This window comes from Megalopta genalis, chromosome 8 (genome assembly GCF_051020955.1).
Source record: "Megalopta genalis isolate 19385.01 chromosome 8, iyMegGena1_principal, whole genome shotgun sequence".
Taxonomy (NCBI): Eukaryota; Metazoa; Arthropoda; class Insecta; order Hymenoptera; family Halictidae; genus Megalopta; species Megalopta genalis.
The window spans coordinates 14,795,511-14,821,324 of record NC_135020.1 but is presented as its reverse complement, the minus strand read 5'-3'; the positions used below and the strand labels follow the sequence as shown (position 1 = coordinate 14,821,324).

The 25,814-nt window shown below is 39.3% G+C and overlaps 1 protein-coding gene across 2 annotated transcripts in view; it reads right to left on the bottom strand.

The window, feature by feature from the left end:
• LOC117217606 (neuroligin 1) overlaps positions 1-25,814 on the bottom strand; it is a 190,802-nt gene that overhangs the window by 22,834 nt on the left and 142,154 nt on the right. For both annotated transcript variants that reach the window (XM_076524056.1, XM_033465326.2), the window contains exons 4-10: positions 18,053-18,202; positions 14,829-15,023; positions 12,223-12,308; positions 11,742-11,938; positions 8,803-8,920; positions 8,335-8,574; positions 589-746 (exon numbers count right to left, since the gene is read on the bottom strand). In XM_076524056.1, the coding sequence (XP_076380171.1) occupies positions 589-746; positions 8,335-8,574; positions 8,803-8,920; positions 11,742-11,938; positions 12,223-12,308; positions 14,829-15,023; positions 18,053-18,202 (1,144 nt within the window). The remainder of the gene's footprint in view (positions 1-588; positions 747-8,334; positions 8,575-8,802; positions 8,921-11,741; positions 11,939-12,222; positions 12,309-14,828; positions 15,024-18,052; positions 18,203-25,814) is intronic.

The following is a 25,814-nucleotide window of genomic DNA, read 5'->3' as shown; positions in this document are numbered from 1 at the left end:
AATTCCCAAAATTGTCTTCAATTCTCCGAATTGTCTTCAATTCTTCAAATTGCCTTCAATTCCCCGAATTGCCTTTAAATCTCCGAATTGCCTTTGAATCGTGACATGTTGTCTCCGAATTGCCATCGAATCATGTCACGTGGCCTCCGAATTTCCATCGAATCGTGCCACGTGGCCTCCGAATTGCCTTCGAATCGCAGCAAAAAATTAGAAACAAAAAATTTAAGTCATCGTTTTTATTCCAGCATCACTCCTATCAATGTACCCCGACATGCTAGCCGCTGCCTTTTTTCCCCCGCCTGCCCCGAGTTTCGACAAAAACTCGGCCGCGAGGTCCGAAGAATCGCGACTTAGTATTCTCGGATCCGGCGGCCTCAATTCCGCGCTCCGAACATTTCCGGGCGAAATTACTGTAACACACGCCTGCTCCCCTTTCCTCGACTTCTCGTCTCGTCGTTGTCATAGAATTATTTAATTAGCGGCTGCGATGTACTTTTGCGTGCCCGGGGTACTCTTGTTACCCAGCTGATCACCTTAAAGTTAACGAGCTGATGTCGCGAACAATGGACACGCTGAAGGGTAACTCACCCGACGTACGCGAAGCTGCACCACCAGTTCATCATGGCCTCGGAGAACAGAGTTTCGCCGATGTTGTATCGGCGTCGCAGGTCGTATTTATTCCCGTCGAGGGGCACACCCAGCACGTAGGGCAGCTCTTCGCCGTGCACGGTGCGCTGCCGCTGTTGCTGCAAAGATAACGAGGCCACTCGATATATACATATACATTCCCATCGAGAAACAAAGTTTCGCGCGGCTCGCTGGCTCGCCGAAATTTCGCGGTCCAGAAGAAGGGCCGAGAACAGTGCCGACGTCCTCGACCCGTGGGCCGTTATTAACTTCCGGCACTACCACGGAGCCCTGGGTCCTCCAGAGCAACGGCAACTTATCGGGGAGAGCGACGGCCGAAAGTCGGCGGGGACAATCGATACGTTCGACGTATACGTATTCCACCGTGTCCGTCGTTCGACACGAAGTAATTGCTTCTACACATTATTGAAATATTATATTTCTGCCGGGAGCGACCCTGTTCGATGGAGATGGGCTTCGTTCGATTGGGCCAACGATGATACGAAATATTTCATTACCGGGTTAATGGGCCGCGAATGCGTCACGCTCGGCGAACAGGGCGGATCGATAGTCGAATGTTCGAGTATTTTGAATTAACGCAGAGACGAACGGATAGAGACGGGAAATAGAAATTGAAAAGCGATATAGCATTGTCATCGTCGAACGCTTCGTTAGTTTGGTCGAGGGTAAGCCGGTTTGAAAATTTCTTTCTCGCGTGTTTTTTCATTCGGCCACAGATTTTTAACGAATTGACGGACTTTGGTGTTTAGATACGGAGTGCCGGAGAGTAGAGTTTGATTTCGACCGAATGGTTACGTAGAAAATATGTGATAAAACACTGTCACAGGGTACAGTAATGTCTCCCTTACTGACGTTCAGGTTGTCCGCTAAAATGAACAATTTGGGAAGAGGAGGTACGATTATTCGAGCCTTGTGGCTCGTTCTTACAATTGTGGACAATTTATAACTATAACAATGAACCGCAAGGCTCGAATAATCGTATCTTCTATTCCCAAATTGTCCATTTTTGTGGTCAATTCGGGCGTCAATTAGAGAGACATTACTGTGTACTTGTGGATCGTTGGAATGTCATGCTGTTCTAATCTGAGATAAGCAGATGTGTAAAGATTGACTTCGTTCACGCGAAACGGTGAATTAGGGTCGTCGTTGTAGCGAGACATTGTTACAATTCGACCAATACAACAGACTAATGATAAGAGTAGCCGGTGATCATAGAAGACGGAATGTAAACATTACAGAGAACGACAAATATGAAAGTGTAAACGAACATAATCATGCTACGCGCGGGCTAAACAATCTTCAAACTTGATTTTTTCGTAAACGAAACTTTAAACAGAGAAATGTTACTCCTTTTTCGACTTATTTTCGCACGTAGAATCATCCCTTGCCCAATGATACTATTCGTCTGGTAACACTCTGTATATTGTACATACGTGATACCGACTGCAGATGAGCTTTAACCCTTTGCATTCGAAGCTATTTTAACTGTAAATATAAAATCATTTTTCTAACTTATAGTATTTCTATTATACGCGACAAAATGCATTTTATGCGCATGAAATTGACTCTTGGGACTCGCGCAATAATTGCACTCTTAGCAAATTTTAAATCCAAATTTTGTTAATATAAAGATTATCTTGAAACGTGATATAACAAATTTTAGTGGTGCCTCGAGAGCAAAGGGTTAAAAAAAGATCAACATACGTAACACACGTTGTTTGCTATCTTCGTTATAAACCTGATTCGATATTTTACGACGAGAGTCTAAAAAGTCTTTCGTTATCGTAAATTATGCAACAAGAACCCAATAATAACAAGTTTTTCATTATTAAATTTCGTTAGAAATTTGGATTATCTGAATAAACGGTTGTTCCATCCAGCTGTTCAGTTCTGCTACAAAATTCTACGCTTCCAGAATTTCGGAAACTGTGTCGAGAGAATCCGTGGGAAAGAACATTTTCCCTTAATTTATTTACCGTGCTTCATCAAGTTTCAACCTATGAAATACAAATGTTAAATTTCTGCCAACAATGTAACGAAACGATGCAGCTATCGTATATTGTGCGGAATAAATATGATTTATTGTCATATGAAAAAACGTAGAAGAGCAGTACGTACAGTCGGGGGCATATTTAATCTGGCCATTTGTTTCACAACAACCAAATATTTTTCATCTATGTATTGTGTATATTGTAAATGATTGAATACTTTTCGAGGAAACTGTACGTGGTACGCGTTTGTTACGTTCGGTATAGATTCTCGCTGTTAAAATTCTGATAGAATAAACGAATAAAACTATAACTTACTGACAATACGATTAATATTGTACAATGGAAGCGCAGAGCTCAAGCGCGTAGATCTCATAATTACTCATTAAATAAAAAGGAAATCAAAATTTCTACGTTATTTATCCTGAAATTGTCTCGATCGCAAGGAGAGATTTTCATAAGTTTTATTCAATATATCTTGGTTAGGATAAAGAGGATAAAGGATAAAGAGCAAAAAAAATTTTGCGACTATCTCGAACACTAAACCAAACCCAAACTTTTATATTACGCATTTTGACTTACCATTTCCCAATTTACGTAATTTTATCAACATCTCCGCTTTGAGCAAAATTTCTCTGTAGTCACATTAGATTTAACCCTTTGGAGTCTATCGAGTCATATGTGTCCCACTATGTATTTCGTACATCTATTGGAAGAAATGAGTCCTGTTTTTCCACAATACACGAATATACCAGTCTTAGAATGCATACCACGCGCATATTTGTTCACATGAAACCATACAACCTCTCACTTTGGTGGTGAAGTCGGGCCAAAAAGAAAATCACATAATAAAATCAACATTTCTTGTTATTAGCATTTACGTGTACGTAAAACTTGACTTCAGATACAACGCAAATTAACGAAAAATAAATCAGACTCCAAACGGTTAAGATACATTTAGATCAAGATAAGACGTTACTGAACATACTTTCCAGAATATATATATATATATATATATATATATACCCGATAAACTCAGTCTCCGTAATCAGTCTCCAAAGAGTTAAGATACACTTAGATCAAGATAAGACGTTACTGAATATACTTTCCAGAACATATACCCGATAAACTAACGACCTCAAGCACACAATAACGCAAATTAACGAAAAATTGATCAGTCTCCAAAGAGTTAAGATACACTTAGATCAAGATAAGACGTTACCGAACATACTTTCCAGAACACGTACCCGACAAACTAACGACCTAAAACACACATACAGAAATCATTGAAATCGATGAGGCGGTCTACTCAGTCCGTGTTGTCCACATTAACACGTTCCGTGCCGAGCTTTTTTTACTCGAATCTTCACACTTTGATATTTTACTAAAACTTGATGTATTACGTGCAATTATTAATTCTCGTGCACATAACAACGTAACAAAAACTTATCAACGCCCATTCTTGCGGTGGAAATTGATTCTTCGGTTCTAAATTTCTTGTAAACAATTTGTTCAGTTCACTAAGTAAACATGCAAGCGTGTACCATCGATGGTACACGTGGCACGGAACGTGTTAAAAAATCATCAAGATCAGAGGACGACGTCTTCGTACATAAACAATTACAAAAATTTCGTCCGCTCGCGTCGCATCCAACGTACAGTAGGAGAAGAATGTTTCCCGACATCGTTATCACATCGTCATCAAAAACCGGCCCGTAAAGACAGACAATCGCCGACAAACCCGGCGGACACCTAATCACGAGTAGCTGAAAATAAGTTTCGAAATAATTCGAGTTCCAGACGCAATCCGCGGGAATGGCCGGCGACGCAGCGTACCGGTCGAACGAAGCGGGTCCGCGGGGTGGACTCGGAATCGCGTCTACGTCCCTGTCGTTCGTAAACTCCGTATCCAATGGCACCGACAGCCCTTTAACCCCGAGTTGAAAACCAGAAACGTTGTTACATTCGGTTTAACGACACCGCCGGTCACTGTACCCCGAGCGTAACAAGCCGGCACGCAGCAACGATAAAAATAGTTGGCCGAGCTCCAAATGGGTTCCGTAGCCGGGATTTTTCTCCCCCCAGCCGCTCCGCGCCCGCCCGCCGGCCCATCATCCCCCTGGCCCGCCACCCTGACAACCCCCTCTGTCCGCCGAGCCGCCGTTGGCGCGGCCGCGAATACAATGAATAGCCAGTAGGTCACGCTCCCTGTTCCCTCCGCTAAAGGAATCTTGCTACGGCGCGGAGCGGCAGGGTAAAATGAATAAAATGCAAAGTACACCGTCTAATCGTACGTGCTCCAGTTTCGTCCCCGAGGTGGACGGAAGGGAAGAGCCCGGCCGCGATTTATGCGCGCCCGTAATATTTCTCCGTGCTTCCGGGATCCTTGACCCGGATGAATTTGTCAGCCGGTGGAAGAGACTGCCGCGTATGCGAGACACTGCCGCCGTGAAACTTCTGAGACTCGCGGGTCTCGGGCCAGCCTCGCCGGAAAGAAAGCTGCCCCACTTTCCCGCGTTCTAAGCGCACCCCGTTAGGTGCGGGCCAGCCTGCCGGGTCGCACGACCCTGCGCAAGCTCGAAAATGTACTACGCTCTGAACTATGGGGTTCCTTTCGGAACTACGGTAAATTCTTCCTAATTGGCGCTCGGCTCAGAAGCAAAAATAGGCAATTTGGGAAGAGGAGGTAGGATTAGTCGAGCCTTGCGGCTCGATTTTATAGTTACCGATTGTCAGAATTATAAGAATGAGTCATAAGGAATAATCGTATCTTCTCTTTTCAAATTGTCCATTTTTGCCAACGCTGGAAAGAAAACTGCCCCACTTTCCTGCGTTCTAAACGCACCCCGTTAGGTGCGGGCCAGCCTGCCGGGTCGCACGACCCTGCGCAAGCTCGAAAATGTACTACGCTCTGAACTATGGGGTTCCTTTCGGAACTACGGTAAATTTTCCCTAATTGACGCTCAGCTCGGAAGCAAAAATAAAGAATTTGGGAAGAGGAGGTAGGATTAGTCGAGCCTTGCGCTGCGCCTCGTTTTTATAACTGTTGACAATTCGTAACTATAAAAACGAGCCGCAAGGCTCGAATAATCGTATCTTCTCTTTTGAAATTGTCCATTTTTGTGCATAATGTGAGCGCGAATTTGGAAGAAATTACTGTACGGTAAATTCTCCCTAATTAACGCTCAGATTCTAGACACAAATGGACGATTTGGGAGTAGGAGATACGATTATTGGAGCCTTGCAGCTCGTGTTGACAATCGGTAACTAATATAAAAACGAGCCACAAGGCTGGAATAATCGTATCTTCTCTTCCTAAATTGTCCAAAATATTGTAAAGTAACGTGAATACTTGGAAATAAATCGTCTGTTATCTAGCCATTCGTAATAATCGAATGTACATACATTCTTGTATTTATGAAGAGATCTTCAATTTCTATGACATGTTAGCTTCTAATTAATTTTACGTAAGTGGAACAAGCGGTAAATGCAAGAATGTTTTGAATAGATTTGAGTTATTTTAATTTTTGTGCTTGCTACTCTGAAAGACATATTCCTGCTTCAAAATTGGTCTTCTTCGAACAGTTTTCAAGTATCTAGAATAATATAGCCGAGGCAGGAAAGTAACGCGAACATAATTTAGACCTCTAAGGGGTAAAAATGTCTACGAAAGTTTTTGACGGAAACCCGACAGTCTGCTTCCAAACCTAATACAACATAAATAACTAAGACCTAAAGTCAACTGACAGAAACTGAGAAGGCGGAAAAAGCTTCTGAAAACTTGCTTCGGAATAGTGATATCGCCCACGTGCTTTCGCTCCATAGGTAAAGTGTCCTTCCAGTTTTTTTTTTCATAAAGGATGCGATGTACGTACGTGCTCGTTCTTTTTGCACATGTCCTTGTATATTAGAGAAACATTTGTAAAATGCTAGGTTAGTTTCTCTTTAAAGCCACTATGCAGTTTATATATTTTTTGTTCGTCCGAAATAATATACAGTCGGTGAACAAAGTATCCGCACACCTTTTAAATTTTTTTGGGACGTTAGAGCGATTAGTTTACTAGACAATAGCTAAAAAATTGTTTTCAAAAATTGCGATTGGTTGCCATGATAATAGAATTAAAAAGTGGTGTTTTCTTTTATTTCAATGAAGTTTTCAGCATTTTTCAAATTTTCGTTCTGAGCTCACATGAAAAGGTTCAGAAAGCATCTTCTTTTAGTTTCTTTGCCAAGGCAACCAATCACAATTTTTTGAAAACAATTCGTTAGCCAATTTGTATAGTAAATTAATCTCTCGAATATTCAAAAAAAAATTTAGACCGCTTGACTTAATCATACAAAAGTAATTCCGTTTTAAAAGCTGTACGAATACTTTGTACATCGACTGTACGTATCATCTCGACACACTTATTTAACCGAATACTCATTTCTTGCTATAAGTGTAGAAATCATTGTTATATTTAAACAATCCTATTTCTAATTACATTCGAATATACAAAGAACACGTATTTCTATTTTTTAAGTACATGCTATAAGAAGAATGCGATTGAAATTCGGCGTAAAGATTTTAAGAGAATCTGGTATTTAATTTATGATACTTGAACTATAATCTGCTACAGCAGAGTACTAAAGACGGTCTACATTTTCATGAAACGGATCGTAAAGTGCTTTCATTTCTTCTGTCTGGACACTAGGCGCGATCAAAGCGATCTAATCTCTATGGTCAAATAAAGGCAAACATTTATATATTTGTTCTCGTCATACGTTTCGCATCTATAATTTTTCTCAATTTAAAAACTCTTCGAGTAACTTCGCACAACAGATGAAGACAAACTAATATCGAGTGAAATATGCACAAATAAAAATATCTGAACGAAAAATATTCAGCGCAAATTACACGGAAACGCGACATTAAACATGAAATAAAAAAAATAAAAAAACAGAGAAACTGTCAGAATCCTCTTCCCGTAACCCTTCCATCATGTAACCTAAACGCAATCGCGTTAGTTTTAGGAAACAATGAAACTTTTACGCTATATTTTAACTCTACTTTATTATTTAACTTTATATTATATTATATTATTATTATATTATATATTATTATATATTACATTATTATTATATTATATATTATTATATATATTATATTATTATATTATATATTATATATATTATTATATATATTATATTATATATTATATATATTATTATATATATTATATATTATATGTATAATAATATTACATTATTTAACTTTAATCCACAATTTACCGCTCCATTTAGATATTCTCCAACGAAAGAAATTGACAAACGCTCCTCGACTACGCGAGACAAATGATCGCGAAACCATCAAAAATCATCTTTCCATAGTTTCACAAAAAGCGCTCGCAAACATTAGCTTATCTCGAACATTGTAAACCGAGCTTCCCTCCGTTCGGTGCTTGAATCGGCACTCGAAAGTTTACGATAAACCTTCCGAAGTGTCCGTGGGTACGTTCATTAAAGAAAGACATCAGAGAAGCTTTCCACGGCGGCGGCAGCTTTGTCTCTCCCGGTTCGGAGACGCGGCCGTTGTTTCTTGGCTAAGAGCCCCGGTAATCATTCTTTCAAGATAACGTTGACTGTCTCCGCGGCGCTCGATAAATTCTCCCGCTGCGGAGTAACGTACGGCGGGACGTGTGAACAGAAACGTACTTACGCCCGAGTAGTCCTGCATCGCCTTCGGATGCGAGAAAACGTACATGTAGCTCTTCGGGTTCGCCCTTGAATGTAAATTCGCGGTCATTATTAATGGGGCGACGGTGCCGCTGTCGGAGATCGCCTCCAACACCATGTCCCGATTCTTCGTCGCGTACTCGTTCGTGAACCCAGCCGAGAAATCGCCGTATTGTTCCAGAATCTTTGATAGAATGAGCTCTGGTTCCAGTTCGTGCGTCGCCTGCCGACCAAGAAAATATCACGTCACTTCCGATGTTGGAATGCATACCGAATCTCACCGGGAATACTCTCCCATCGGCGCGACGGCGCGGCGTCTCGCGTTCGAAATTTATTCAACGGTTCGCCTTTTTTTTTCTTTTTCTCCTTCCCCCCCCACCTGATAGCATTCGTCCATTTTCATGGAGGAACTCCTCTAATTTCGAGCACAGAGATCCGTATTGTTTCGTACCTTCGCGTGGTCCCTCAGCACCTCGTCCCTTTGCCCGTCCAGCATCCCGTGCAGCAACGCAACCGGTGGCAGAATATGAAATTTCTCCGATTCTGTGACGCCGTACATCAAGTCGAACCTAGGAAAACGAAAACTCAATATCACGGACTTCGCGCCAGGCTGCCGCTTCGATCAAGCTCAATATCAAGAGCCAGGCGTGTCTTATATGTCCAGCTCCCGACGTGCTCCCACGGAAATCGAGGACACTTCCGGTGCATCGATTCAATTAGAATTTATGCGGGAGGGAGGGTAGTTTGCCTCGCACGCGTGATACACTGTATCGGGAATGAATTGCATTTTTCGAGAATCGAAACACTAACGAATTGTTTTAACCGGGGAAAGGAAGTCAATGATGGAGCACGTGGCGTGCAAACATTTGTGAATTTCATTGGCGTGGATGTCGGCAAGGAAAATGACCAATCGTTGCGTTTCGTATGAAATTGTTACATCGTGTAAGAAGTGTTGTATTCATCAAATTTTTGTTGACGGAAGACTTTTAACAATCATATGTTTTGATAAGTATAGTTTCAATTATTCTACGTTGTTTAACATGACTTCGCGAAAATTCGAATTGTAAGAATTTATCCTTTTTAAATTATTAATGAAATATATCAAAATTACGATATTAAAAAAGTGTATTATAATTACGCGATTGAGGCTTTGTCTACTGCGTTATCTGTATATGGATGACGAAATTATGTAAAATTTAATTTCTGTGTAAATCTATAACAATTTCTTAATTTTATTAAGATTCGTAGAAGGTAATAATGTTGAAATAGTAATCGAGAGAGATAGTCATATAACTTTCCTTTTTATGTTTAATTTAATTGATTAAAATACTTTAAGTCTATGAAATTTTGAGATATTTTCGTCGCGGCTGTCAATGTGTTAATATACAGAATATATTGTTAATATGTAGAATGAAACGTTATCTAGAAAAGTATAATTTTTATGAAAATAATTGTTACAAAAATTTGTCTAAGCTGAGTCTATACCAAATCACGTGTCAAAAGATTCACAAAAAATCAATACATATTTCCATATAAGCATTTTTATTTCTATCATATTAATCAGCCTTAAACGAACATACTCGATAGTACGAGAACAGATTTTTCTTGAAAAGAATCACGGACAGAATTATTTAAACCACAAATTAAATTAGATCTTTCCTTCTGCTGACGCGACTTTATAGTTAGAGTGCTGTTATAGCAAAATGCATTGCGCAATACTTTATAGTGTTTTAATGCAAAGGGAAAATCGTATTTTGTTTCTGAAAAGCACAATTTCTCGTGTTCATTATAACCCTCGAGTAGAGATAAATTCCCGTGGAATAATATTAACGAGAGTAATCGCGAATTAATTAAAGAACTGAAAATATAAATTAATATACCGTGCGACGCGTATTATGTTTTCACTTTATCTGTGAAAATATTTGTTTCCTCGGCTGCGATTATTACACATTTAATTAAATTTGTAATTTATCTTCCACTTCTGAAAACAGTTTGAATGAATACGATGAACCATCATATATGTATACGTATTTCCATAGCGATCATACAAAGTTTTAACAGCAGTTTAATTTAATCTTTTCTGTATGAACATCCTTCGAGACGAAGGTTATAGTTGTTTACTCACTGACAAATAATTGAACATGTTTTGACATTTTCATGAATAGAAATCCTAACTTTTTCTGTAAATAATAATAATAAATTCTCTTTTTTCATAAACGTGTTTTATTATCCCTCTAACAGAATAGGAAAAGAGTATATGTGATTATTTATGCAAAAGACCACATTTAAAGTGCAACGTGGGATCAGATGAGACATTTTGGTCATCAGAATTAATAACATATTTTTCGTTGGATTAAACTTTTAAAAAATACATATTATATTCGATTGGGAAACGTTTTCCTTTTTCTGAAAACGATTATTTGTAACAATTTTTTGACCAAAATTCGCCTAATATTTTTTTACCTGCTTGCATTAAATATGCAAGCAATTTGTTCTGTGGAAGCAACCAATAATGTAATCCTCCATATTATGTACATATATGACACTACTCCAACAACGTTACAAAGAAATATCTCTTTAAATCTAATGTTCACTTTCCAGGAATTTAAGGTTGCAAAAAATGTGGAAAGTCTGAATCGCCAATAATCCTTCGCATTTAAAAAGTTTTATGAAGGCTGTATCAATACAATATCATACGAAATTCCATTTTAATAGAGTAATATTTTATTTGAAGCGTTACTTAGCACAGTAAATTCTCTCTAATTGTCCCCCAGCATGTAAACAGAAATGGCGGTTGTTAACAACTATAAAAACAAGACGCGAGGCTCGAATAATCGTATCTCCTCTTCCTAAATTGTCCATTTTCGTTTACAAGCTGAAGGACAATTGGAAAGAATTCACTGTACTCCGTAAATATACAAGGTGTCCCAAAATTATGGTACTTGCGAGAAATTAGAAATTCCTGAGGTCATTCGAAGCAACTTTTTCCTTTACAAAAATTTTCCCCGAGACATCGTTAACGAATTATTAACGAAAAACCCTGACCAATGAGAGGCGAGCTCGGATGACGCGAGGCGGCCCAGCCAACGAGCGCGCGAAGCCCAGTCCCGCTCATTGGCCCGCTTAGTGCCAGGCGAGCTCGTCCCTCATTGATTACTGTTTTTCGTTAATAACTTGTAAACGATGCCTCGGAGAAAATTTTTATAAAGGAAAAAATTACTTGAAATCATCTCAGGAACTCTTCATTTCCCGGAAATATCATAATCTTGGGACACCCTGTATATTTTCGAGCTGCTGGTAGGTGATCCGAGAAAATTCTCGAGATGCAACGAGGATGTAACATAAAACCGTATACAAACCGAGTAAATTCGTAAAACTATAGCGTCGTACCTGCCGAACAGCTGAGTGTTTTTCATTAAATTCAGTGGCTTGTCTGGAATGACTGCGTTATCGATCAGCGGCGCGAACGCGGGCACGTATTTCGGCTTGTGAATCTTCACATCCAGCAGTTTGTTCACGTCCTGGTTGCGCAAACAAAGCGCCAGGTCGGTGTCGGTCGTCGTAGGGCAATTTAAAGCGTGCGCCACCTGAAAAATGATTCGTATCATTCCTCGGCGGCGCAATGAACGTTCCAGCAATCGCAGTTTCCCCGCGACCGTGGCGAGACATTTCTTCCCGCGTGTTCGACATCGCGCCCTTATCGTTATTTCTTTTCCGTTCGCGTTGCGCGGATCGCCGATGCGCGCGCGCGCGTCAAAAGCTCGGCTGCACGAATAACGGAATTCGATTGAAGTTCTCTACTTCGACGGACTTCCCAGAAGACGAGAGTTCTTCGAGCTCTTCTCCCTCTCTTGAAAAAAGATTTTATTACCTGCTTTGTGATCTGCAAGGGCGCTTTGCCAATGGCGTCCGCGCTCAGGGCCGATCCAGACATCAGTATAGCTCGCTTAAACAGACCTGCACACACGAATGTCACGGCAATTAATAACCGGGCCCCCACGGGGATCTGACAGCCGGTGTCCTCCTCGCGCAAAATATTAAGTCCGGTTATTTTTCATTGCGCGATATAATTATTGACCGGACACGCCGGCATTGTGCCCCCGGACGGACGGTAGATACTCCCTTCGGCCTCCGCGGCAGGTGAAAAATGATCATCGTCCTCCTTTCATTCGTCCTTCTTTCCTCGATGGGACGCTCTTCTCTACCGATCACCCCGGGGACCGTGCGAGTCCTCGCGGAAAATACGAGACGTCTCTGAAACTCCGCACGGTCGTGGGTTCTCCCCTGTCTTTGAGCACGATCATCGACGCCTGGAGAGTCGTTCGATGTATGATTGAGTTACGCTACTTGGAGACGCCGTCGAGTACGTACGGTTGTCCATTAGTATCTGTTTGAGTGTTGATTGACTCTTCGGGAAATATCGTGGTAGTGGAAGCAGGAACACGGTACACGGAAGGGACATCGTTTGATGCGAAAGTGGGGCGAGAAACTGTACGGTTAATGAAGCACGTGTAGAAGTGTCGTGTTAGTCAAGTTACGCTCGTAGAACTTGGATAAACAGTGATCTGCGAGATATGGATGTGGACCTAGTAGAACAATTTACTAATTATTAAATTTATTAATTAAAGTTCATTCATTAAAACTCATTAGTTGTTTTTGAAAAATATTTCCTGTTGTTATATTCTGTTGAACTAGTAATTAAGTTGTCAAGTAGTCGAATTCTTGTTAGCATAGTTCCAAAATTATGGTATTTCCAGGAAATAAGGGGTTCCTGAGGTCATTCCAAGTAACTTTTTCCTTACCACGAATGCAATCCGCGGCTTCGTTTAGGAGTTATTGAAGAAAAGCGTTAACCAATGAGAGGCGAGATCAGTTATCACGCGGCGGCCGAGTGAACGAGTGGGCGAAGCCCGGTTACGCTGATGGGCTCGGCGGCCTAACGCTAGGCGAGCTCGCCTCTCATTGGTCAGTGTTTTTCGTTAATAACTCGTAAACGAAGTCGAGGATTGCATTTTCGCTAAGGAAAAAGTTACTTCAAATGACCTCGGGAACCCCTCATTTCCCGGAAACACCATAATTTCGGGACAACCTATATACACTGGGTGACTAATTTTAAACATCGCAGACAATTATTATGATGCCTGAAAATAATTAATCTATTCTACATATTTAATCATTAAATTGTGCATTGTAAGCGTTAATAACGAAAATGAGTGGATCAGATGCAAAATGACAGAAACAAATTCAAACAAAAACATTCATTACTCTCAACTCATTAAAATTATTATAAAAAGAAATAAACTACGTTGGCCCTATATTTTGTATTTAACGATGACAATTTTTATTTAGCACCGCAGTCTAGTGATCATAAACTGATCTTATCTCGCTCCCCTGAGCAGCTTGTTTTCTATAATAGTTGTCTAACTATGGCATACCTATTTCTATTGCTTGAACCGTTTACGCGCAGTTCCACTTCCCGAAACGTCATCGACCTATTTTTTTTTGTCTGACCACTATTGTCAATTCTACTGCTTGGCCTTGATCTGTCCATTGTGCTTGTCTGTTTATGGCCCATTCTATTTGGTTTAGCATACAGTCTCCATATTTCACTTGTCAGGCGATAGTTCGTGCCCGTTCTACTTGTTGGGTCGTAGCTCACCCGTATGGCACTTGTCTAACCACGAAACGTTCCTACTCCCCTTGTGCAACCATAGGATACCTCATTCTAATATTATTTCGACATATTACTATCAGTCGAATGATTTGTACTTTAATCAAGATTTAGATGTTATTTGTAATTCGATCATTTATATTTCTTTGTGATATATAAACATCGACTTTTCTCGTATATACGAATATAATATATTATAATATATTATTATAATATATATATAATCATAATATATTATTATAATATATATAATCATAATATATTATTATAATATATATAATCATAATATATTATTATAATATATATAATCATAATATATTATAACATTACGATTAATTAATATTCGTATCTAGCCAATGAAAAGTATGCGACTTGGTCTGAACACGAAATACCGGCCAACAAAGGCCGGCCAAAATGACAAGATCAAATTTATTTGTATAAGAAAAACTAGTAAACCGTTTCACATGGAGAAATTATTATAAATTGAAAAGTTACTATAAAGTAAAATATCGTAGGAATAAAATTCGACAAGCTAACGATTCAAACTTTTGTGAGAAAAAGTCACCCCGATGTGTGAAGATCCGAAGAAAGATCCGCTCGACTGTTGTTCCAGATTCTCGTTGTTTATTCATCGAACAAATTCCTCCGCTCGCGACTAGGCTTCTTATTTCTGAAAACGCGCGGCCGACGAGTAAGACCCTTATCAATGCCGCGAAAATGGAGGTAATGCGTTCCCTTGAAAGCGTCCCCCTTAATATTCAGGCATCGCAGAAGTCGTAAACACGCGACTGCGCTATAACGGTTACCTTTCTTATTAGCCACGGGACTGATAAGCAGCAGATTAGCAAAAATGGCGCCGGTGCCGTGGCCGAGCAGGGTGACGCTGTTCGGATCGCCGCCGAACTCTGCTATGTTCTCTCTGATCCATAATAGCGCGGCTATTTGATCGAGCAGTCCGAAATTACTCGCCGTGTCGTCCCTGATGCCGGGTCTCAAGAAACCTGCAATCACATTCGATTAAAAATGAAAAAGAAAGAGAAAAGAGAACGGCATCCCTTTGGCTTTGCTGCAATAATAATAGTTTTATTAACACTCGGACGGCGGACCATTTTCAGAATTATACAATTGACGATGTTTATGTCGGTTCTCGGCTTTATTCATCAATTTTTCCAAACATATTTTTGAAGATACTTCATGGAGACTGGAGGTTTTCTTTTTGTTCTTAACAGCCATTTATTTAACTGCAGACCGAGGGATAAGCGAATCGATCTTTTGAAATATACTCGAACCTCGATTAACACTAGATTTATGGAATCCGACAAAATAGCAGGACAATAATTTTATAATTTACGATTTATTTATTCAATTATATGTTACTTACGACAAATGTTACAATAACACTTGTTAAAAATCATAATAAATAATAAAATAACTAATAATAAAATAACTAATACTAATATAACTAGTAACTAGTAATTAATACTAATATAACTAGTAACTAGTAACTAATACTAATACTAATACTAATACTAATACTAATATACTAATATACTAATATACTAATATACTAATATACTAATATACTAATATACTAATATACTAATATACTAATATACTAATATACTAATATACTAATATACTAATATACTAATATACTAATATACTAATATACTAATATACTAATATACTAATATACTAATATACTAATATACTAATATACTAATATACTAATATACTAATATACTAATATACTAATATACTAATATACTAATATACTAATATACTAATATACTAATATACTAATATACTAATATACTAATATACTAATATACTAATATACTAATATACTAATATACTAATATACTAATATACTAATATACTAATATACTAATATACTAATATACTAATATACTAATACTAATACTAATACTAATACTAATACTAATACTAATACTAATACTAATACTAACACTAATACTAATACTAATAAACTAATACTAATACTAATAAACTAATATAAAATAGTTGTTTTTTGTGCTCCGTAAATCTAGCGTTAATTGACTTGCAAACAAAAATGAACAATGTGGGAAGAGCAAATACGATCATTCGAGCTTAGTATAGAGTTCATAATCACCAATTGTCAACAACTATAAAAACGAGCCGCAAAGCTCGAATAATCTTCTCTCCTCTTCCCAAATAGTCCATTTTTGCTTCCAAGCTGAGCTAAATCTGAGGCTTCCTTTCAATTGTTTCTGCTTAAACAACAGTGTCCTTTATAACTTCTAAAACATACTGTCTCTTAAGGAGCACGACTCCGAAAACTAACACGCACACCAATCGTTAGTTCAACGATCGGCCAGAAACTCATGGCAGATGTTACGAGACTCCGTTGATCTCTGACTAACAGTTTGCAAATATCCGAAGAACGAATTCAGTGAAACAGATCGGCAATTAGCTAGAGCAACGTTCCATACCGGTTTTAAATAAATCAGCCGTAACTGCCGCCATTAAAATATCTAAACGTGCACACGGACGAGTTAACAGCCTATCCACAGCGCGCCAAGAAATCAGCCCGAAACGTAAACTGCCCCGGTGCATCGCGATCGTCGTTTTTGCTCGCGCGAGTCCGGCACGGCCGGCCGTATTTTTCCTCCCTTGTTTTGCGAAGGGCTGAAGTTATCCGCGGACTTTTCACGAACTAACCGTGCCTCGTCGCGGCGCGGCAGCGGCAGCGGGACGGGGGCGAAGTTAACTAAGCGCCTTCCCAGCACTTTAACCTAATTTATGATTATGGTTCCGCGGCCTCCTTCTCCTCTTTTTTTTCCTCTCCCCTTCGCCCGGTAGTCGGTACTCTTAAAGCACCCCACTTGTCGGATGTAGCGCGCGCGGCGCGGCTCGCCGCGCGGCAACGTCCGTCCATTTGCATTGCGCGCGGAGCTCGCGTTATCATTTTAGGGGAAAGGATACGGCGGAAGATCGTCGTTACGGGGGTCACAGACGACGGAGGGGCAGGGACGGAGGAACAAAATAGACCAGGCCAGGGAAAAACGGCGGCGATCGATGAGAAGTTTCGGGGCCAGAAGAAAGCCTTTGTCTCGGCCGGCGGCCTCTTCTTTCGGAGAAAAGTTTTCTTTCGCGCTTTGCCGTGGCACAACGGGGGTTGCATGGTATTTTACGGTCACCCCTCTACCGTCCAGTATTGCCGCGACCTTTCTTTTTTCGCTCGGCGAATAATGAATAGCAGTTTTCTGTTTGCGCGGCGAATGTTTGTTTGCGCCGGTGATTAAACCGGGTCGATGAACTTCGGAGAAGTTCGCCGGCCGGGACGCGGTATTCTGATCGCCGGAATGAACGTTAACCGAATTTCTCGATAAAACCTTCTTGCCCGGACCCTGAAGTTGCCCCTCCGGTGGGCGCAATTCCGGAAACGATGCCGGAATTACACGAATTTTCCGGCGGCGGCGGCGGCGCGAGCTAGCGTCGCTTCGCGGATCGCGCGCCGTGAAATGCACCGGACGATAAAAATTGCGTGAAACTTTCAAGAATTCGGTCGCAACGGCAAAGGGCTCGAACCGAGTTATTTATGCGAGTGGACTGGAGAAAAGGTATTGGAAGGGTGGCGCTTCGCTTCGCAGCAAGATGACGGGATCGATAGACAGTCGTGGGAGGGAAATAAAAAGGAGCTCGTCGAAGATCAAAAACCGATGGCGCAGCGAAGCGCGAACGCTAATGAAGCAGAATTCCTGATTTCATGCCAGAATGCCGCCGACAGGGCTTCGGCGAGATTTCATAAATTCGCGTCGGGAAGCGAGCGGGGCTTGCTCCACATTTCCTGACGAAATTTCGAAACGATTACATTTTACGCGCTATGTATTAATCCGTTGTACTCTCGTTTCCGTTTCCTACGACATTTTGTTTTTACTTTTTGATATTCCATCGGATCGGAGAGGTTCCGTTCGCAGCATTTACGGGAGCTTATTGCACCACTCTGTAGGAATGTATTTAACGATTAAGCTCGAAGCGCACTTACCGAGGATTCCTAAGCGAAAGTTGATAGTGACGAAGATGACGTTACCGTAAGCTGACAATATGGCACCATCGTAGGGGTTGCCACTGTTCCATTCGAAACTTTCCCCGTGTATGAACACCATCACTGGATACTTTCTTAGAACTTTCTGACCTGGAATGAGAAATGTTTGCAACAGTTATTTTACAGGGTATTCGAATGAAACGGTTATACGATACAATATTTAAGAAAATCGCTGTATTTATTTTTTTTAGAAATAATAACATGTTTGCGGGGTTTAAATAATTTTCAAACCTGAGTGTGTTCAAACGTGATAATGATAAGACGAAATAGCTATACTTCTGCGTATTCATTTAAAACTCGGTTCACTTAATAAAGCAAAATACAATTTAGTATCGTCACGAAGTTCGTTGCGACAATAATACTGTCTTGTACCTGTTGCGCTGTATTTACAGTAGCCCACAAATGTGTTCGTACACCTTTTAAAACGCAATAACTTTACTAAATATATAATAATATATATAATAATATATATAAATAAATATATAAAATATATAATAATATATATAATAATATATATATAAATAAATATATAAAATATATAATAATATATATAATAATATATATAAATAAATATATAAAATATATAATAATATATATAATAATATATATAAATAACTGTACTAAATGACTTGAATGTTTTTTTAGATGACAGAGGGAGCAGTCTAATAGACGATGACTAAAAGCTTTTTTTTAAATTTTACTATTACTTGAAATAACAAAAAAATAAAAATCTCTTGCTTTTTAATCTTTTTATCTTAAAAAAGTATGTCTGTATATCTTCTTGAGGTTCGCGAAATAGGAAGGTAGGTTAATGATCACTGCGATAAGGCGATTGCCCTATTTCGGGTGATTAGCTTGTCAGGAATTATTACGTCCAATGCTGGTGTCAATGCACTGATTATGTTTACTTTACGAGAACGGGAGTGAGTGGGAGCGTCGGCAATGTGAGAGAGACGAGAGAATGACAACAGAGGTGGGTCGTTCTTGCGATGTACGTTTGAAGGTAATGTGTCGAAAGGAACGATTATGAGTTTTGGTTTGCTATCCCTGCACTTGTACTCTGCGCGGTCCTGCCGCTACAAACGGCTTTATAGAAATATATAATGGCTTTATATATAGACTTATATATTTTTTATACAAAGATGTTTTTGTATAAATATGACTTTAAAGAAAATTAATTAATAGCAAATAAAGAATGGCTGTTTTTAATCGCTTTCGAAGAAAAGAAAGGAAAAAATTTCCTTTTAATCCTCGACCTGCCAAACCTGGATTAAATTTAATAATGTTCATATTAATGTTATATTAATGTTATAATTTAATAATGTAGATAAACAATGTTACGCTCACTGAACGTAGTTCGTATCAGTGTACAGTGTAGAGGCGAACAGTGAAGTGCTCTTTTTAAAAAACTACCATTATGTGTATACATTAAGAAAATGACGAATAAAAAATAATTTTCCAGTATTTTCATTTTATGGTCTTACCTGTCCTTTAGATGTATAATAATACACAATTTTAACAGAAAAGCTATTTTTAAAGTATTTATTATTAGAGGTTCAAAAATACCTAGAGTTTACCCAGGGTTTCTGCGACCCGGCGGAAAAGGTCAGCCATCCGAGGATTAATATGTAAAGCTGCAGAAACAATATTACAATAGTCTGGACGAATGATAAGCTTCCTAAATCACTGTTATCATTGAAATCCAGAAAAATAAAATGTTGGATTGATATTCATCGGAAATTTTATATTACATCAACTGTTTTATCAAGTTATAGCACCTCATAAATTAGGGGTGATCTGCATATCACGAAGAGGTTAACAATTTTCATAACCTGTTTGATTACAGTAAAATTTACTCCATTTTTTTCAGAAATTATGCGAAGCTTCCGTGAAATAAATATTGAGTGACATTTATGAGATATCGCATTTGCAATAAATTACTAATAATCTCCAGCCTTTTAATTTCATAACTAGACTGCGGATCCTTATTTAAAATACAAATTTTCTTCTTCTTCAATAAATTCCAAGATGAAAGAAATACATAAATATCTATTTTCTGTTTTAATTATTCCGATAAGTTGACAGTAATACAATAATATTTCCAGATATTTGTGTAAACACTTTCAATATTTGTGTAAATACTTTAGTTGTTGTACATTTGATCGACACATTTTTGGTCATACGTAAATGCATAAAATCCGCGATCTGTTCCTAACTAAACTTTCAACAACAAAAATCCTGTATCATGATTAACAATTCAAATTGAAAACATCCAAAGAAAAAAACAATCAAAGCACCACTATAATTTCCATACGTAAAACCAGCTACACAAATCAACAAACCTAATAATCTGGTTAAATTATGATTTCTATGAGGACGTCCTTTCTGTCAGCGTTTTTTTCCGCGGCGGTTTTTGATTTACGTCAGTTGAAGAATTATTGGCGGAGTTCGCCTATGGGAGTCGACGCGCGCGTGAAGTCAGGTCAGTTCCAAAATTTATCACCCACGGCCCCCGGCTCGCCGCCACCCTTGTTCCTCAACTATTCACTGTGAGTTTTCGGTATTAGGGTATCTATAAATTCTTCTCTCCCATCCTGTAGACGACGTAGTTTCCTTTTACTGAACGATCCACAAATTAGACTAGAGCGTACGGGCTCGGACCGCCACCCTCCGCAGCCCACGAGATTTATTGGGAAGTCTGTTTTACGCGATTGTAGTTCCCGTCGAGCGGACCGGCTCTTCGCACTGACATTTGAATACCGCTTCGATCCCCGGATCGAGTTCCGCCTTGCTCAACGCGTCTCAGTTACCTTAACATAGGTTGTTAACCGGGGATGTCATATAACGTCTTTTGATACCCATACGTTGTTCACTGGAGACCTCGTATACTGGGTGTCCCAAAATTACCGTGCAAGCGAGAAATGAGGGGTTCCCGGGGTGATTTGAAGTAACTTTTTCCTTAGCGAAAATGCAATCCGCGGCTTCGTTTACGAGTTATTAAGGAAAAACATTGACCAATAAGATGCGAGCTAGAGTAGGCGCGAGACGGCTCAGCCAACGAGCGCACGAAGTCCAGTTCCGCTCATTGGCTCGGCTGTCTCGCGCCAGCTAAGTACGTGGCTGTCTACTCGGCTACTCGGCCGTCTCAGTCGTCGCAGCCAATGAGCAGAACTGGGCTTCGTGCGCTCGTTGGCTCGCGCCAGTTGATCTCGCGCCTCTCATTGGTCACTGTTTTTCGTTAATAACTCGTAAACGAAGCCACGGATTGCATTTTCGCTAAGGAAAAACTTACTTCAAATCACCTCGGGAACCCCTCATTTCCTGCTTGCGCAATAATTTTGGGACACCCTGTATGACGTCTTCCGACAGCCGAACATAATTGACTGGGAATTAGACAATTCCATTTGTACAGTAATTTCTGCACAAGTGACGCGGAGTCGGAATTAAAAGTGTATTTCAAGGGACAATAAGACACGATTCTTCGAGCCTCGTGGCTCGTTTTTATAGTCGCGACACCTCGTGAGAGAGAGGGAGAGAGAGAGAGAGAGAGAGAGAGAGAGAGAGAGAGAGAAAGGGAGAGAGAACGAAACTCAGGGCAATCGGCAAAAAAAGGCGGCGGCCAGTATGCCAGTGTACATTACATAATACGAATATGTACATAATAATGTTATAATAAAACCGACGACTTAACTTTTTTATTTCTAACTTCTTATACCTAAAAATGTATTTAATATATGAATCAGATTCTTCCAATTAAAATGAGACCAAACACGACATGCTTTAAACCATATTTATTTATTATACCATATAGCAAGTAACTTATTTTATTTACGGAAAAAGCATTAGAAAAACCGATTCTTAACTATATATTAAATATTTACCTCTTAGGTACGATGCGTCACTAAAGTCGCTTTCGCAAGTTTCTTTTCGAAGTTTCAGTTTCGACAATTAAAATTCAGGAAATTCGTGTAAAGAAATACGTACAGTCGGTCACAAAAATATCCGAACACTTCTTAACACAATATATTATAGAATAAATTGAACCGAACGGCTTGAATTGTTTCTATGTCAGACAGTCTAGTTTGCTAAACAATCGCCAAAAGATTTTTCGCAGAGATTAAAATCAATTAAAACGTAAAAGAATAATTGAAAACTCGGTGCAATTGCAAAGGTGCATCACAAACCCCAACTCCTTCGTCTAACCGAATTAGCAAAATGTACCCTGCCTCACCTAAGCGTCCGCTTTCGGCCCCGACAGCTTTAGCGTGCACTACTTAGCAAACTTGATATTTAATCGAACCCGAATTCTTTCTTATTCAATTTCCGCAAAATATCATCGACCACGCGCGTCAATTTCTACAAAACTCTAACGCGTCACAAGAACGCGTTAATATCCCACGCTTCCGGTATCCGCGGAATTGAACGAATATAACGGGGCCCTTTCTCTCCGCAAAAATTAATCAAACTACGCCGAGCCATCTCCGTCCGGCGAAACAACAAACTATTATTTCCCACGGTCGGTGGAAGGGTTGATAGTGTGGACTTCCCCCGAAGAACAGGAACAAAGAGTAAATTTTCACTCGGCGTCCCGGCGAGCCGCTCGAAACCACCGCGAAACTTTCACCAAGAAGTCAGTCCTCGCCGGGTCTGAATGTTTCTTTAAAATGGACCGGAGTCTGTTGCTTAAGTAATTTCCGGCGGAAGGGACGTCTCGGCGGAGTTCACCCCTTCTCTTCATTTCGCTGGCTTGCCGTCTGCCCCCCTCAGCCTCCCCCGCCTTCCCGCCGCCCTTTTACGGTGCGCCAACCAGTTTTATACAGGTGCGTTTCTCTTTTTTCCGTGAGAGTGAAATATAATGGCGGTCGGTATGCGCGCGTGTCCAATCTCGAAAGCTACCATCCGGCTTTATCCCGTCCATCTAGGGAGCCGGGCGAGAAAAAAGAGGGTGCTTTATTACTCGCAACCCCCGCAGCAGATATCAGTAATCCTTCGCTTAATATTTTTGCGGCGAGACCCGAATTTGTTATGGTAATGCTCGGCCGTACATCTTCCTTGGCGGCTGGGTCAGACGGGTTCACCCCCCTCGCAGTAGGCGGACCGTGGGAGGGCGGGATGAGCAGCGTGGAAAAAATATTACAAGTAAACAGGGTAGGAATAAACGTCGAGAGATCGCGGGCGGCGCCGTGGGCGGATGATCGCTGTCGCTGACGACCTGTTAACGCGTTTATGGACTGTCAGAGAAATATCGCGGCCTCCGTGAGGGGTCAAATTGAATCATTTCGCGCGGCGTAGGCGGAGCGGAGCGGAGTCGTTGTTTACGAGTTCCGCAGCCCTCGTTGTTACGCGGCTTCTCGTTATAACGCGCGAAATTCTTTGGATTTAATAATATACAATTTCTCTAATTAAATACAGGGCCGACGTAAAGAGAAATGATTTCAATGCGTTCGCGTCGTTGTCACGCTTGCTTTTAATTATTTTAAACAATCGGCGGCGGTGTTGTTACCGATCCCTCCCCCCAGCCCCTCCGACAACGATATTATGTTTTTGTCGGCGCGCGCGAGCAGCATTTCCAGAACGTGCCGCCGCGTAGCGCGGACCGGGATCAAATGTCAAAGGGCGTTGTTTGTTTTTGCACGCCGGACAATCGGAGTCCGACGGGTTATAACGTTCTAATGTTTCACACAGGTAAGGCGCGAGCAAGGGCGAGTTATTCAGCTTCGAAAAATGAACGAACGCGGCTCCGGCTGGCAGCAGCTCATGAAATCCAAGGCGTGACAAAGTTAATCCCTCGGTCAATGAGTGCCGGGTAATTCTCGACTCGGCGAACGGGTGGAACGATATTATTTTTCAAACCGCGCGAAGCAACCCGGAATTTTATAGAAAATTCTCAATTTGGTTGATTCATTGGAAACGTGCGCGATATCGGCTTATTGAATTCTATACTTATATGTGTATTAGTATGGAGACGGAATGAGCAAAAAGGTAAATAGAACTGTGTTTTTGGCGAACACCTAATGTCGCACAGTTTGCGGTATTTTAAGGAATATAAGTGGCCTGAAAAGTTTTTAACGAGATGCTGCATACTTTTTAATTTCCTGGGAACGCGCGTTCCGACGAATTCAACGTTATAATATATAAACGCCTTTGAGATCATGCAATTGCAAAAGGGAATGAAATATTTCATATTTATTATCAAATATTTTATATTTGGAATAGAATTCTAAAATATATATAATAAAAACAAAATATTTTAGAATTCTATTCCAAATATAAAATATTTGATAATAAATATGAAATATTTCGTTCTCTTTTGCAATTGCATGATCTCGAAGGCGTTTATATATTATAACGTTGAATTCGTCGGAACGCGCGTTACCAGGATAAATATATAATATATGTATATATATATATATATATATATATATATATATATATATATATATATACATATATTATATATTTATCATATATTATACATATATTATATATATATATATATATATATATATATATATATATATATATATATATATATATATATATATTATATTTATTGAGTTTTCAATACTGTCTTCTACCATTAAAATCATTCTAAGCAAAGAGTGATGGTATCGCAGTCAAATCGTTAAAAATAACCTGCATATGATATATAAATAAGAAATATTAATAAACACTGTGATACGAATTACTATATAATATACATATATTTACTTTCTTTGCTTTTGCATTCAAATTCTGCTTTCAAAATTCACCCTGAAAGTCGTTGAATAATATATTGTTGAATTCGTCTTATAATAATTATAATATAATTCCTCCATGCGATGCAAAGAAAAAAGTACGTAGCACCGTATTTAAACAATTGAAGGAAAACTTTATATATAATAATATATAATATGTCAACATATTTGATTGTATCAACTACGTAAAACAGTATCATTTTTTGCCTCATTCCTTTTTTTCGTCATATTTACGGTACAAAAGGAAAACGTTGTTTAGTTAGTGCGCGAAATATTTGATACATACACAGTATCGGAATATTAAACTTCAATTTATCAAAGGGAGAGATAATAGGTATCGTTTTTTTTATATACACAAAAATTAAACGTTGTGGTAAACGATATTCAAATTTCGAATTCGCTGCATACATATTCAAATCCCGCTGTATAATTCTGACAATGAAATATCGACTGAATAGACTAGTTTTTCAGCAACATTGAACTGAAATAACAAGAGCGGACAGATATTTTTCCAGCTTGTAGGTTTCCATGCGGAAAATAGAGGAAACAGTTACGTTATGGATGCAAATTGAAATCAATAGTCGAATAAAAATATTCAAACGCGCAGAAGTTTCATTAAACTTTAATACATATTCAACGAGCACGGCCGTGTTAGTGTTTATTGCGTATTTACTTATTTCTTATCAAATCGATCAATAAATCTGCATACATATTTATTTTATGCGTACGTATACTTCTTTTATGAAACGGTCAGATGGATACAGAATATTGAAGAACTTGCTATTTTCAAGAACACATATTTCACACTCTTTCACGCGTTTCTTTTTAAACCCGAGAAAATGTTTTGTTTGCATTCAAATATTTTCATACTTCTTTAAAGAAATATACCTATTTAAAAGATTTCCCTAAATTGTGAGAGTAGAAATTAATTTGATGTTTTCTTTTTTTTTTATTGAGCCAATTAC